This window comes from Anomalospiza imberbis, chromosome 6 (assembly GCF_031753505.1).
Source record: "Anomalospiza imberbis isolate Cuckoo-Finch-1a 21T00152 chromosome 6, ASM3175350v1, whole genome shotgun sequence".
Lineage (NCBI taxonomy): Eukaryota > Metazoa > Chordata > Aves > Passeriformes > Viduidae > Anomalospiza > Anomalospiza imberbis.
The window spans coordinates 25,470,583-25,485,677 of record NC_089686.1 but is presented as its reverse complement, the minus strand read 5'-3'; the positions used below and the strand labels follow the sequence as shown (position 1 = coordinate 25,485,677).

The window sequence follows — 15,095 nt, the reverse complement described above, 5'->3', positions numbered from 1 at the left end:
AAGTCACAGTGTTGCAAAATATGGAATTTATAAAAATTTTCTTAAAAAAGGATATTCTTTGATGTTGATCTTCATATACTTTCAAGCCTAATCACAGAGGGAAATTTAATGCATGAAACAGAGAACTTGGTTGTTAGCTACTATAAGTGATGACCAGGTGTTAGAAAAATAAATTATTTGTTGGTAGAATTGTCTTGTTAAGGTTTAGGGCTGGACATGCTTCAGTGGTCTCAGACCTGGGGGGAGGTTAACAAAGCTTGGTAATAAGAATGCCCACTGACTGTGGACACAAAGAATACAGAATTTAGGGCTCACAAAGACGTCTAGCAGAATTCCCAAGGTAAGGAAACCCAACCAAGCAACTGTACCGAACCAGCTCCAACTGGGTAAAAGGTAATTCTGCAGGGGGAAATCTGTGGCTACGGATTCAGGACCACTGACACAAGAAACTCACTGACTCAAAAGAGAAAGACTGAGCATGTAGACAAATTACCCTAAGATGCAGTAATTAATCAATTAATTAGAATCATTAACCAATAGAAAATAAATATAGTAATTAGCAAGAGAACTTAGGTAACTTGTCGCCAATGAACACTCATTCTTTTGCTTGCTAAAAAGTGCTTGATTTATGGAATACCACTGATCACCTAGGCTTGTGCATCCCTGAAATAAATAACCTCTGTCTCTCTTGAGTGTGTTGGCTTGCTGCACTGGGCAACTAATCAGATTTTTGCAGACAACAACAGCAGGTCTCATTTGTGTGCCAATGAAAGCAGAGACTTGCAAGGAGTTGGTACCTGTGTTAATGCTAGCAAAGCTTGGAATCCTTGATACAGAAGGTCTGTATTACAGTTCCAGTATTTTGTTCCAGTGCTTTTAATTAACAGCTCTAACATTGTTTTAAAATGTTATTTTATATCAAAAAAACTTACACAATTCATAGTTACAAAGTATCATTTTAACTTCCACATACTAATTTTTACCTTAGTTGAGATGCTTTAACAATAACAGCTTCATATAGGTGTTTTTTAATAGGTTGGACTTTGTATTTGAACAAAGAAGGATCAATTATGGCTTTCTTCTCCCTAGGAAAAAAAAAATTAAAAATTTGAAGTTTACATTAAAGTATCATCAGCCTCTTATTTTACACATTTAATATATTTGTATGACTATACAATGGACCTTGTGAAAATACCCAGCTTGTAACTTCCACCAGTACCAAAGAGGGCCTATTAATTTATGTCAATTTTTCTACTACTATTTTTAAACCTGCAGTAAAACCAGTTCCTGCAATGAACCAGAAGAACAATGAGAAATGCTTTCTTAGCAAGGAAATGGAAGGTAAGAAGGGAAGGAAGAAAAAGAGAGTAATGATACAAGTAATGATATATCCCTACACTTCAGAAAATGGTCTCCTTAATACTCTCAGTACTCATGATGGCAAAAGGAAGACAGGAAAAAGGAGAAAAGACGAGAAATGAGTCCAAAAGATAGAAATAAAATGAATAAAAACAATAGCCCTTGATCTACCAATTGCATTGCAGAACAAATAAAAACCACCTAAAATATTTTTCCAAAATAGTACTTTAGGAAGAAAAACCACAAACCAAAAACCAACCACTTTACCAGCAGCATAAAATAACAAAAAGCAACAGAAATCATAAGGCAACATAGCTACACTTCAAAATAAATGCTTATCATGTTACATGCTTTATTAGCCAAAGTGCACTTCCCTTTTACAGGTATTCCTACAGACACCTAGATGTTTTCCCCCCATCATGGAAAATATTTCTTCAGTTTTAACATAACATTAACTGTTTTGGTACACCACTTCACAGGTGGATAACACCCAGGTCTGGTGTGCTACCAAAATTCACTCCTTTACAAGAAAGAGGGGTTTTGCCCTGGACAATATACTTTAAGAAGAGTAGTATTTGTAAACAGACTTCATGAAGAGAGCTAAACTAATAAGACTTTATTTAAATAATGTTGCATTTTGGCATTAAACAACAGAACTAACTTCTCCCGAGGTGACAATTTGTAATCAAGACTTGTACTGCTTTATCAGGAAGAATTCAGTCATCATCTTATCAAGAAGAAAAGATGAAGCGGCTATGTAGATGAACTAAGAGACTTAAAAACTATGCATTTCATCATCATCAGTCCTTCCAGCATTTACAAAATGTTTTCCGGTGGAGTTTGACAAAACAAACCAGTACATCACTTGGTGTTCTTTAGACTCGTAAAAAACATACACAAGATGGTGAGAACTGTACTTTTCAATGCTGCTGAAAATAAAATTTGCTACAATTCTTGTTTTTCCCCCACTAACTCAGTGAAAGAGAAATACAAGAAATGTTAACATTCCAATGTCTAACAAATACATTAATACAAATTAAATGAAACGGTACTTATTCACCATTAGTGTCATTTCAGATGAGAAGAATTTGCAAAGTTCTCAAGAAAAATAGTTTATAATGACTAAATTACCAGCATAGTCAATAATAAATGGACTGATAAAAAAAAACAAACCCGGACTTGGAAACAGCAACATATCTACTAGACCTACAGGTAAGTGCTGTGATACGCATGCAGTGTCTTGCATTACACTCCATGCACATCACAGTTGAAGTCTAAAGTTGAGTCACTCAGACCAAACACAGTTTAAGAAATATAACAGAAAAAAGCCCACCCAGCTAGTCACATTCGCAAAACAGAGATCAACTGTAATCCAGTACATCCACTGGCAAGATTTTAACATCTCTACATAAGTTTGTTAAAAGGGCCTTCATATTCTGGTCATATCATGACTTGCCTTCCATGACCATCTTCAGTCTCAAGACAGGAAAGCTAAAGTAATGAAGGCTGCCCCTAGGAATTTTTGGGTAGTATGAAAGACAAACTTGCACCTCATCATACACCACTGCCTTTCCAGGCCTTTGGTTTAGTAAGCTGCAGAATGGCCCAAACAGATAATGTTCAGATACAAAATAAAAGGCATCAGAGCACCAATGTTAAACCAAAAGTATATCAGCTTATTTAGACATTTTTAATAGATTCTAAGCTTCAATACTGTCTGAAATCAAATTCAGGACCCAAAGAATAATCAAATTTTCAACTCTTCATCATTAATCTTTTCTTCTTAGTTTGTGTAAATCTCTCTCTTTCTCAACTTCAGTGGATCATATATAATAACCCAAATGTAATTTCAAAACACAGTACATTTTTTCTCCTCATTTTCTGAGTTTCCAGTTATTATCCCAAGAAGTAAATATATTCCTGATATGCTCCTCCAAATTTATAGCAAAAATTTTGCTCAGTACAAAATAGGAAGAAAAAGGTCATTCAATACACAAAGAAAGTTATAAAAATTACATAGATTATCTAGCAGCTTTAGCATAAAAATATTATTATTTTTGGTTATATTTTATTTTTGAAAGCATTATATAAACACATTAGAGTTAGCAAGGGTTAGATCCATTTCACAGCAGAGATCCCTTACAAAAAATCTTCACAGCACAGCTCTGACACACAACCAAATCCAGAGGAAAAAATACAGAGTATTTTGTAATTTAGTAGGTAAAAACTGCAACTGACTCACCCATATTACACTAGTTTCTACTGCACTCAAGTGAATGTGGTTAGTACTTGTGTCAGAATCTTGCATTTTTAATAAGGTTATACTGAACCACTGACAGGTAATAATCTCATCAAGCCTTCAATTACTTTGGCATGGTGACCACATGACCTGAACATAAATTTCTTCTTACATTACAGCTATGCTACATTCTGACAGCACAGTACTAAGGGAGCAGTACCAAGTAACCTCTGAGACCTCAGAACCATAGAATTGTTAACGTTGGAAAAGGCCTCTAAGACTGAGTCCAGCTACTAACATGGCACCACCGTGCTCATCACTAAATCACATATTCAGTGCCACATCCACATGGCCTTCTGCATGCTTCCAGGGATGGCGATTTCATGACATCCCTGGGCAGCCTATTCCAATGCCTGATGTTTCAGTGGAGAAATTTTTCCTATCATCCAATATAAAACTTTCTTGGCACAATTTGAGGCCTCTTCCTCTCATCCTGTCACTTGCTACCTGAGAGAAGAGACCAACCTCCACCTCATTACACCCTCGTGTCAGGTGGTTGTAGGGGGTGCTAAGGTCCCCTGTGAGCCTCCTTTTCTCCATGCTCAAACAACCCTGCTCCTTCAACCTTACCCTTCTGAATTACCTTGTCCAGGACACCTATCTACACCATCTGGTCTGAATGTTGCCACAGCTACCTATATCTTACTGTATTTAACAGAAATAGAAAAATTGCACTGGAAAATACTGAGAGTTGGAGGATCCAGAATGCCATCCTGAAGTGCTAAAATGACTGCTGTCCCACTTTTTCGAAAAAGGCAGTGGCTTTTCTTCTTCTCTTTGACTGAACTTGGGAATGGAAAAAAGTCCCTTGAAGAATGCTAGCTAAATAACACAATCATTTATGGTCTCGTCATGCTCCAGTGCAAGCCTTACACAGAGGTAACCTGTCAGTAAACTGATCGCCATAACAAGGCTGCCTCTGCACATCTTTGAAGGCTGCCACTGACAAGGAACTCTCTACTGAGCAATAACAACAACATTCCCTTTTGGAATTGCAAATATTTTCTGCAACTTAAATAAAATTTCAACAACAAAACAGAGCAACCCGAAGACTGTTAACAACATTCTAGGGACAAGATAACAGCACTTTGCAACAAAATTCTGACTTTTTTCGGTTTTGGTTAAGATTTTAAGGTGCCTTTGATCCAAGTACTTTGGTCTTTCCTTATAATATAAATCATCATCATTATTCTTGGATTCAAGTGATGGAGGAATGAGAGAGGAAGAAAGGAAAGATAAGAATTAAAGATGAAGAAAGATTTACTGTACTGAAGATATTATACAGCTTTAATGACAAGCTATGCCCACATTTTGACATACCCAATTCATAATTTTTTCTCCAAATAGAGTTTAAAATCTCATTTGAAGATTGTAAAAGGCCTGGATGGTAAGGTTCCACTGACATTATTTCCAAAAACTATTAACCTTTTTTATCCCAAAATTTGCAGAAACAATTAGCCCTTCCTCAAAATTGATCTTAAATTCAAACTGAACAAACACCCAAATTTACTGCCATAAACCAGCCAGGAAACCAATGTTTTTTTCTACTGTTTCTGATGATGCTTGATGATTCACACTACTTATAGCCCCGGCAAAAGGAATGACATGAATAATTAAATTGCAGCTGAATTGTATGCATTTGGCAGCAAAAGGCCCTCAAACCTCCAGGCTGTTGCCAAGTGCTAAAGCCAATGCAAGAGTTCAATCTTACCTTTAAAACTCTAGCAGTCCAAGGTGTGAACACTGCTATTCCATGTGACCACTACCCTATGGTACCAGAGGCTCTCGGGGCATAGCAGAAATGTCTTAAGAACATTTAGAACATTAAGAACAGAAGATTGCTACTTTTTGCTATGTAACCCAGGCCTTAGAAAGCAGCCTGTTTTTCTGAGGGAAAGTAAGAGCATCATAGCCTCTTCCCCCCTGTACCACCCCAACTTTTACTGAAGAACAACAATAAAGGTCAACAGGAACATTTGTACAGACTACACAGCTATTTCTGCCCCACACAGACACAAGGAGTAGGGTCACAAAAAGGCTGTGATCTCTAATGACATGTATTTTCAGTTAAGATTCTCTAGCCTTACAGATTCTTTAGGAAAAATATTTGCAGATGGCACATCAATCTGTGCTGTGCTCCCCTCCCCCTCGCTCACAAACACCCTGAGCATCTGCTGTACCATTGTTTAACAGCACTGCAGCTCTGCACAAAGGCTGGGTCTCAAAACCTTGAGATTTGTGCGCAGGCTGAGGCAGAACTGTCCTGCACATATCAACCTGACATTGGTCCCAAGGTGACTAACATCCATACTCTCCACATGCAAGTCTCTCCATAAACAGCAAAATATAGTCTCTGAAATATTAGGTCTGCAAAACAATGCCATTCAGTTCAGTGGGATTTCATTGTTATGAGCAATGGTATAAAGAATCTCATATGCCAGCATACAAAAATTCGCAACAATGCTTTGCTACAGATAGGTTTTACACATACTGCAAATAATACTTTTCAAGTCTGCATATCTCCAGAATATATCTAGAAAATGACTGTTACTACACTCTCACATCTGTTATAAACAGACTCACTTAAAACTTACAGTAAGCATTTTAAAGACAAGAGGTTTGCAATTTAACTTGCAGCATAAACATTAGCTATGTCACAGAACACTGCTTCAAAAGCCTGTATATTCTCACAAGAACTCCTCTCCTAATACAAAGAAATTATTTTCCCTCCCTTCTCTGCACTGTCAAAATAACTTATCAGCTGGGGAGAACCACAGACTGACTGGGAGTGCAAGACTTAGTCTTACCACCAGCTCTGCATGCATGGAAGTGACAGCACTATAATGGATCAATCCTACAGTCAGCTCCGTGCATGCTTGCCTAATTCCAAGAATAACCCCCTTTCAAATGCCACATGCCTTTTGGAATACTGAAAATGCATTTAATTTTTCAAATACTTAGGACATCTTCATGAACAACTTAGACACTGCCTTCAACAGACAGCAAGGAATTTAAAAATTATTTATGCCACGTTATTTTCTTAACCAAGTGAGGAGCTCCAACCTAGTTATTCTAGGCATGTCAGGACATGACTTCATCATAAAGCAATCAGATTAACTTCTATATCCATGTGACATCTTCAAGTCAATAACAGTTCATGCAAAGCCTGTATGTTGCTAGATCCTAGATTAGGGCCCACTTCAAACATTCCTCTTTCATCATCATGCCTATGAAGAATAGAAGTCTTTCTTCTCATTATACTGCTAGGACAGGCTCAATTACTGCTCAGTAAAGGGACATTCCAACACAATAAACAACACAGCTACAGCCAAGAAGCTCTCCTAGTCAATGTTATTAGGCTACTCCAGCCCATAGAAAGTTCTTCAAGGCAAGACACATGGTTTCACTGCACCTAACATCCTAACCAAATCCATCAACTACAATGATATATTTGTGTGGACACGTGCACAATGAAGAAAGCTTGGTATGTTTTTGGTTTTATAGACACAAACACAAGAAGTGTCTGGGAAGACTTCTTGTTCCAGTAAAGAGAAGTTCCAGTAAAAAAGTGTGTCCTCCTGTCATCTCAGCTCTGAGCCCCATGATGGAAGTGAAGTGATACCAACTGCAGAAATGCAGAACAAGCTGCACTTTCTGCTACAGCAGCATGGATTTCCCAGCACAGAGAACTACCAAGAGGTACATACAGCTCTTCCACCATCGCTCAGCAAAAACACTGTCATTGCAAAGAGATAAACAATGATTATCCTGTAGGTATTCCACTTCTCATAATGCAGTTTTCTGGTGCGTTAGCATAACCGGCACCTCTGAAGGTTCAGCTTGTCACCTTCAGCTGTCTGAATGCTCACAATCCATACAGATCAAGAGATTTGTTTCAGTCAGACTCTGACACATCTAGCTTTAATCTCATTTCCACCCAGTCAGAATGACATACAGTAAAAGCATCATGTACCCATTTTGTGCAGAGCTATTGTGCGTTTCTGAGTCGTCACTGTCGCTGATGACAATGGTGTCCCCATCAGCACTGCTGGTGTGGCCATTTGCCATTCCATTGTGATGGGCTGGAGCTATGACTTCCAAAACCTTACACTGCAACCTGCAATAAAACAGACATTTATTAGTATCAAAAGTCTTTCACTAGTACAAGGAGCCTAAAATTATAGCAGATGTTATTTTAAGAATACATACATAACCGAACATTTTAGTGTCTACTAAGTAAGTAACTAAGAGCCTTCAATTGAAATACTAGGTAAAATATTCATTTTGTAAGTACCATCTAATAAATGGACAAATTCATCTGCTTACACAGCAATCAGCTTCACTTCTCAGGAAAACAAATCAAGTTACTTGTGGTTGTGAGGGTTTTTTTCTGTTCTCATTTCAGTAAACTAAAAAGTTAACTTAATGTGTTACTTTAAAACTAGACAATAAAACTTCTACATTATTTTCAGAGCAGTCTAAGAAAAGCAAAAGATTTTGAGATCCCGAAGTAATTTTACTTGTAAGAGATCATCTTCTACTACTGTTGATGACCTAAATAAACAAGGCTGAAATGATCATTATGCATCTAATCTTAATAATGGCCCATTTATCTGCTGACACATATTAAGGCTCCATCTGGCATGCACACAATTGACAAAACAAGCCTATTCCTTTGCCATCCTGAATGCCAGTTATAAAAGGGAGAATTAACTACATATCAAAAAGTATAATTAATTAAACACTTCATGCTGGTTGACTGTACTATAGCTGGTTTTTAACCACTAACTTTCACCCCTTTCTAGAATTCCATGGTTCCTATTATTTAGCTTAACATCCAAAAGCCTTGTCTGATTCATGAAAATTAACCGCTGTAGTCAATGGATGTTGTCACATTCTACCACTAAAAGCTCAAAGCATGGAGGAAAAGAACACATAATAATTTTCCTCTCAGGGCACCAAGCAGTCCCACTTGAAAGATGTAAAATGAAGAATACATGAAGTCCCGGGCTTGAACTAGTGGTGTCACACTTAGGCTAATAACAAATAAACCTCATGAAACCCATGACAAATTCTAAATGTTCTTCTATCTGAACATTGGCAAAATGGAAGCAATGTCAAAATATTTCTTGAACACATCTTTCTGAAAGCAGACAGTACTACCCAAGACTTGCACACACGGAAAAGACTGGGGACAGAGAAAGGCAAAGAAAAGATGGCAGTAGCCAGAGAAAACCCCAAAGAATTAAAATAACATAATAACATTAAAATATCCTAGGTAGTATGCTTGTGACATTATCAATGATCATTAATGCAGTTACACCGTGTAGCTGCTCTCTTCAACAGAAAGGGAGGTCCAGGATGCTCCAGCACATTATTAAAAATATGAAAGTAATTTAATTTAATTTAAACAACAAAACTATTAACATCCTTATGTACCCCTAAAGACAGCAATATGACCAATGCTTACACTGTCCATGGCGACATGAGAGCTGCTTGCATGCAGAGGCAGCCCGAGCCCACTTGGACTTGCTGGCCACAGGCCCACTGCCATTCCAATGCAGCCTATCTCATTTCCAAAGCTGATTGGTCTGGGGCTGGAAGACACGTCTTCCCCGACAGCGAGACCAAGCTTATTAACTGTAAAAAGTCTAAACAGACTCCGTATAAAGAACTGAGTGTGTCCAAGTATAGTGGAGGTAGAACTTGGTGACTCTTCACCAAGTCAATCCAAGTCCAACAGACTCTGAGTCCTCTGAGTAAAGGCTATTATTAGTAACTTGGTTTTCCAATATTTGGAACATCACAGTTACCTCTTCCATATACTAAATAATATGGAACTAACTGCATGACAGAATGTGTATTATTAGGCAGAGTTTTTTAAAATCCAAAAAATATTATCTCCTAAAAAAGACTTCTTAGTAGAATTAGTTTTGTTTCAGATTTGTTTCCTAATGAGTCCAACTCGAATGAAGACACACATTTAATGTCTAATGGAAAAGCAGGAGAAGCTGCCGACACGCTCCGACTGTTACCGCGCTCACCGCTAGAGGGGGCGGCACACGCCACAGCCACCGCGCCAGCCGGGGCGCCCAGCGACAAAGAGGCGTCAGCGCACACACGCCCCAGGCCGTCCTCCCGCACAAAAACGCTTCACTATTCGAGTCACCGAGGAGCTTCCCGATACTGATTTTACCTGCTCATCCATCGAGCAGCTCCGTAATTTACAGGGCATCACATCTCCTTGTCTAAGGATGGAAATTACATATTCTATATGCTTGATTCAATAAGCAGCAAAATCCCCAATACAGCTGCGTTCCACTCCCGCCCCCTTCCCCTTTATTTTTCAGCAGGAAGAATGACTAACAGATTAAGCTATCTCAGAAAGGAAGTGATACTCCATCTTCTATGCCATTCAAATCATTACCAGAAACCTTTGGGGAAGGAATCAAGTGAAGCACACATTACCTGGTGCAATAAAAGCACAATCGTGTGCAATTTAATGCTTACTGATGGACAGGAGATTAAAGACAGTGATGCAACCATTCCTTCTGGCATTAAATAAATAATCTATGAATTATTTTTTTAGCCCGTAGTCAAGTAATGGCTAATAGCACCAATTCCCTGGACTAAGTGGCAAAAACACTGTTTCTAGTGCAAGTGGTCTGCTCTTCTTGATAACCTAGTAATTCCCTGAGTTCACTCACTACAACTCTTATTTTATAATATAAGGCACATAAAACAACATAGCTGAAAGCTGAAGCATGACATTTAAATGAAGCACACTACTTGAATTACTTAATAAAAAAGATACTTCAAGATCTTTACACAACTTATGTCAAACCATGCTCACTATTCCCCATAAAGTAAGATTTGGGGGCAATTCAATCTAAAAAGACAGCAGCATCAACGTACATAAATATGTACCCTAATATCCCCATCAGTCAGGAAGCACTTTCTTCAAATTACAATAAAGATTAGAGTCACACTGAGTGAATCCCAAAGGCCTTCAAAACAGACTGAGAATAGAACCATTAGGAACTTGCACACAACAGTCCCAGCAACTCTAGCTCAGACACTACTTAAAACAATTTTGCTTTCCTATTTCTGCACTACAGGCTGTTATCAACAGTGGGGTCTTCTGGCTCATTGAAAGGATAGCCTCATGCTTACAGATCTATTTTTTGTTAAGCTCAGAAACTAAGATCTTTGAGGTCTCTTATGGTAAGGGCTCCAATAAATGGTTTTATGGTTTTATCTTTATTCTTTAAAAAAAACCAAAACAACAGAGAACAATGCATGAGTCCAAAGGTTTTCAGCACAAAGCCAGAGTTTGGTATCATGAACATAATTTGTTTTTAAAACACATCTTCTCTCTCAAATGAAGAAATCTGAGAAGTTCCATTGATTTCCATAAATGTTGGCTAGGGCTGGTCAGCTGCACAAGCAAAAGAACAGAACTAAGTCCAGCAATCCAAGGGCTAGGGACTACAGACTGTGGCACAGGACAGTTCCACAGGAAACCCAACTCAGTCTTCTTCTGCAGAAACTATTTTGGGCTGTGCTTAGAAGAGCCTACCACTAACAGAAAACTGAAGTCTGACCAAGCCTTGTCACTCACAGAACTCTAAGGAAGAAGCAGGCTGAAGGTACACAAAAGCAAACTGCACTTGCAGCCTAGGCTGCTGCTCCACAAGATGCAGAGATGACTTGACAGTTCCTGTCAAATGGGGAGATCTTCCTTTGCCACTCCTCTTTCCAGCCACATACATGGTGCTTGCTTTTTGCAGCTCTGGCAATCACTTTCATTTATTAATTGTTATGAAACTGGATTCAACTACCTAACAAAACAACTAAACAAAAGAATGTACATAAAAAAAAACAAAACCAAAAATCCCTAACCCAGTGTGAAACGCTGGGTAAGCTTGTGACATTATCACCTACTTTAAGCAGCTCACTGAGGGGATGAGAACTGGACTCATGAGAACTAGGGCATATGCAAGATACAAACACGGATCAGGGATAAATGCAGAGGAGGATGGAGAGCTGTCCATCTACTCAAGAGGTGGAGGAAGAGGGGCTGCCATTGAAGACCAAGGCAAAGAAGTTTTTGACTACCTCAGCCTTCTACTCATCCATTGTTACCAGTTTTCCAGCACTGTTTATCAGGGGGTTACACCCTCTTTGACCTTCCTTTTCTGATTAACACAAGTGTTAAAGCTCTTCCTGTTATTCTTTGTATCCCTTGCAAGGCTCAATTCCAGTTTTGCCTTGCTCTTCCCAAGTCACCTGTCACTCCTACCTTCAACTGTCTGTATATTTGCTTCTTTCTCTTTAGTTTGAACATCAGGTCCCTACTCAGCCAGGCCGCTGTGCTATTTTCCAGCAGATGTCAGGGTGGTTGAAGGCCCCAAGAAGGACAAGAGCCTGTGAATGCAATGGTTCCTGTAGTCACCAATAGTTCCTGACAAAGCAATAAGGCTTTATCAACAGGCTCCCCTTGATCAGGGTGCCTGTAGCAGTCACCAACCACTTGCTTCCTTTTGTTGCCTCGGTGTCTGATTTTTACCCGCAGGCTTTCAATCTGCTCATGGCTGTTCTTCAGAGACAACTCTTTACACTCAGTCCACCTCCTGATGTAGGGGACAACCCCTCTGGCTCTCTTCCATCTCTTCTGAACAACCTGTAGCCATCAATGGTCACAGTCCAGTCATGGGATTTGTCCCACCATGTTTCAGTAATGGCAACAAGGTCACAGCTTTCTAGCAGCAAAGTGGTTTCCAACTACTGTGTTTTGCTGATGTTGTGTGCTTTGATGCAAAGGCACCCTCAGCTGGGCTATCAGCTGCGTCACCTTCCGCGAGGAACACACCCCCGAATTCCTTCGAGATAATTCTCCGGTGGTTTTCCTTTTGGCTCATAATACCGTAGGAGTCCCTTGCTCATCTCCATAAGACTGCACGTTCCATCATGGCTCACACATTTCTGAGTCAGTATAATATAGATGCACTTCAGCTGGGCTACTGATTTCACCCCCAACACTGGCAAGGTGCACCCAGGCTCATCTCTGCCAAGCCTGGTCTTATCCCCTTTCTCCTTCAAACCTAATTTTAAGCCTTCTCAATCATCCCTGCCAACTCATGGACTTTTAGAAAGGCAAACCCCAGTTGTCTCCAGCTGACCTAGTACCATAGAAATCCCATCCCATGATTGCAAAAGCCAAAACACCACTGATGGCCTTTAAGCCACATGTTGATCAGGTGAGTTCTCCTGTTCCTTTCAGCATTTTCCTCCCTGCTACCAAAGGGTTTGAGAAAACACCACCTGTGTTCCTGCTCCTTCAATCTGTTGCCCTAGTGCCCTGAAGTTTTTTGACTGCCAGAAGACTTCTGTCATCAACCTTGTCATTGCCAACCTGCACAACAACTAGAAGTGGGCAATAATCTGAGGGCTCAATTAGTCCTGGGAGTCTACAAATAACATTGCTTACCCAGGTCCCAAGGATGCAGCAGACTTGCCTGTGGAATGGGTCCAGCTGGCGTACGGGGCCCTCAGTTTCCCTGCAAAGGGAGCCACCTACAATCACCTTTCTTTCTTTCTTAACACCCAAAGTTGTGATCCATCTGGCTGACTTGTTCTGGGCAAGCTCCAAGAGAGAACTTCATCCCCACTATTATCTGCCTGACCCTGATATTGCAGAGCTTCATACATATGGGTGCAAATGCCCTTCATACAAGGGCACTTGGAAAGGAAAGGGAGGCCAGGGGTAATTGTCCCATTTCCCTGGGCAGGGACCTGTTTCCATTCACCCTCATCTTTTAGGTCCCCCCCCATTCTGCCTGATGGTGAGAGGGTCAGGGTTTCTCTGACTCTTGCTAAGCTTCCATCCACTGCATTTCTCTCAGGGACTGAAGGATGTGACTCCAGCAGTCTGTTTTCTCTCACACTCAGCCTTTACCCTTCCTCTTTAGAATGAAACAAACCAGAACAAATTCTTTCATTCATCTCAGCAACTCAAAGACACGTACAGAAGCTATTAAAAGTTGCAAAACAGGCCAGGTATCTCCATCTACTGCTGCTGGAGAAGTAGAAGAACAGAATTTAAACAACAGAAGAGGACCTGCACTCCACTATGTAACAGGCCAAAACTGTTACAGGATACCAACTAAAAAACCTGGACCCTGCAATTACTGGCACTTTCACTTCCCAGAAAAGTTATTCTCAAATGCCAAGCAGGCCTTTACATCCAACCAAGGCTGGCATTAGAAAGGCTCTGAGAGGAGAGACCACTTCTAACAGCTCCTCAGTTGAGCATTCTGCACACCAGGTTTTGTTCTGGCTGGCACTAATTACTCTGACAAAAATAATATTTTGGTATTCGGCTATGTCTCCATTTCAAGTAAAAAAAAAACCCAAGATACCCTGAAGGCTCAGATGAGTTGTTAATGTGTCTCTTTATGCTTTATAATAAGCAGACAAAAACTATCCCTTGGATGGCACATAGCTGTTTCAAATGAGACAGTGGGGGAATATTGGAACACTTTGAAGCCAACTTTTAAAATAAAACCCACAATGATCAGTGAGTCAGAAGCAAATTCACTTTTTAAGACACACAAATGAAAGTAAAGCTTTTCAAATGCCAAAATTAAAAAAGCACACTTTTTCAAACAGTATGCAAAGTTAGTTGATTACAGAAAACCCCAGAAGAGTAATACAAGAAGTGGTAGTATCAAGTGCTAAAAAGTACCAAAAAGCTATAGCATCATTCTGTTTTGTCAGTTTTAGTAAGTTTTTAAGAAGCAAATGTCAAGTACGAGCAGACACTCATATCCTTGTCCTAACAGTTCTCAAACGCTTGAGAGTAATTAAAGAGGTAAAAGAGAGACAAGATCTGAAGGAGTAAGTGACATATTTTACTAAGCTAACTGATACTGTTTAATGCACACACAAAACAAAAGCACACAACAAGGAGAAAGGTTTTATGCACATAATGGCTTCCTAAAGCACAGAAAGAGCTGCTGCTTTCGAATTTTAGCATCTTCATTTGTCTGTCAAGTTACAGTTAAGACTGTATGTTTCAAAGAAACTAGTAAGAAACACAGTTTTGCTTAGGACAAGAGCAAGTACAGACTAGCTGTATCAGCTGTCTCCGGCAGAATTAGGACAGTACCACACTGGTATATGTATCATTTTGACTGCCCAGCCTTTGGTTCATAACATTGTACTGATTAAAAACAAGTAAGCAATAAAATAAACTAAAACCTTTACCTTTGAATTTACAGTTATAAAATAGAGAGTGTGACAATGACAGCTAACAGAGACTGGCAGTACCAATTGTTCTAACAGCTATTTTAACAACCTCTAAGAAAGGAGTTGCAGGTTCTTTCCCATATATCATCTTCCACTCGTCAACCTAGGGGCAGTGGAAAGTAAATTC

General features: G+C 39.5%; 1 protein-coding gene across 5 annotated transcripts in view; it reads right to left on the bottom strand.

The window, feature by feature from the left end:
- BAZ1A (bromodomain adjacent to zinc finger domain 1A) overlaps positions 1-15,095 on the bottom strand; it is a 64,258-nt gene that overhangs the window by 35,720 nt on the left and 13,443 nt on the right. For all 5 annotated transcript variants that reach the window (XM_068192928.1, XM_068192927.1, XM_068192929.1 and 2 more), the window contains 2 exons: positions 7,632-7,775; positions 984-1,085 (listed from right to left, as the gene is read on the bottom strand). In XM_068192928.1, coding sequence (XP_068049029.1) covers positions 984-1,085; positions 7,632-7,775 — 246 coding nt within the window. The remainder of the gene's footprint in view (positions 1-983; positions 1,086-7,631; positions 7,776-15,095) is intronic.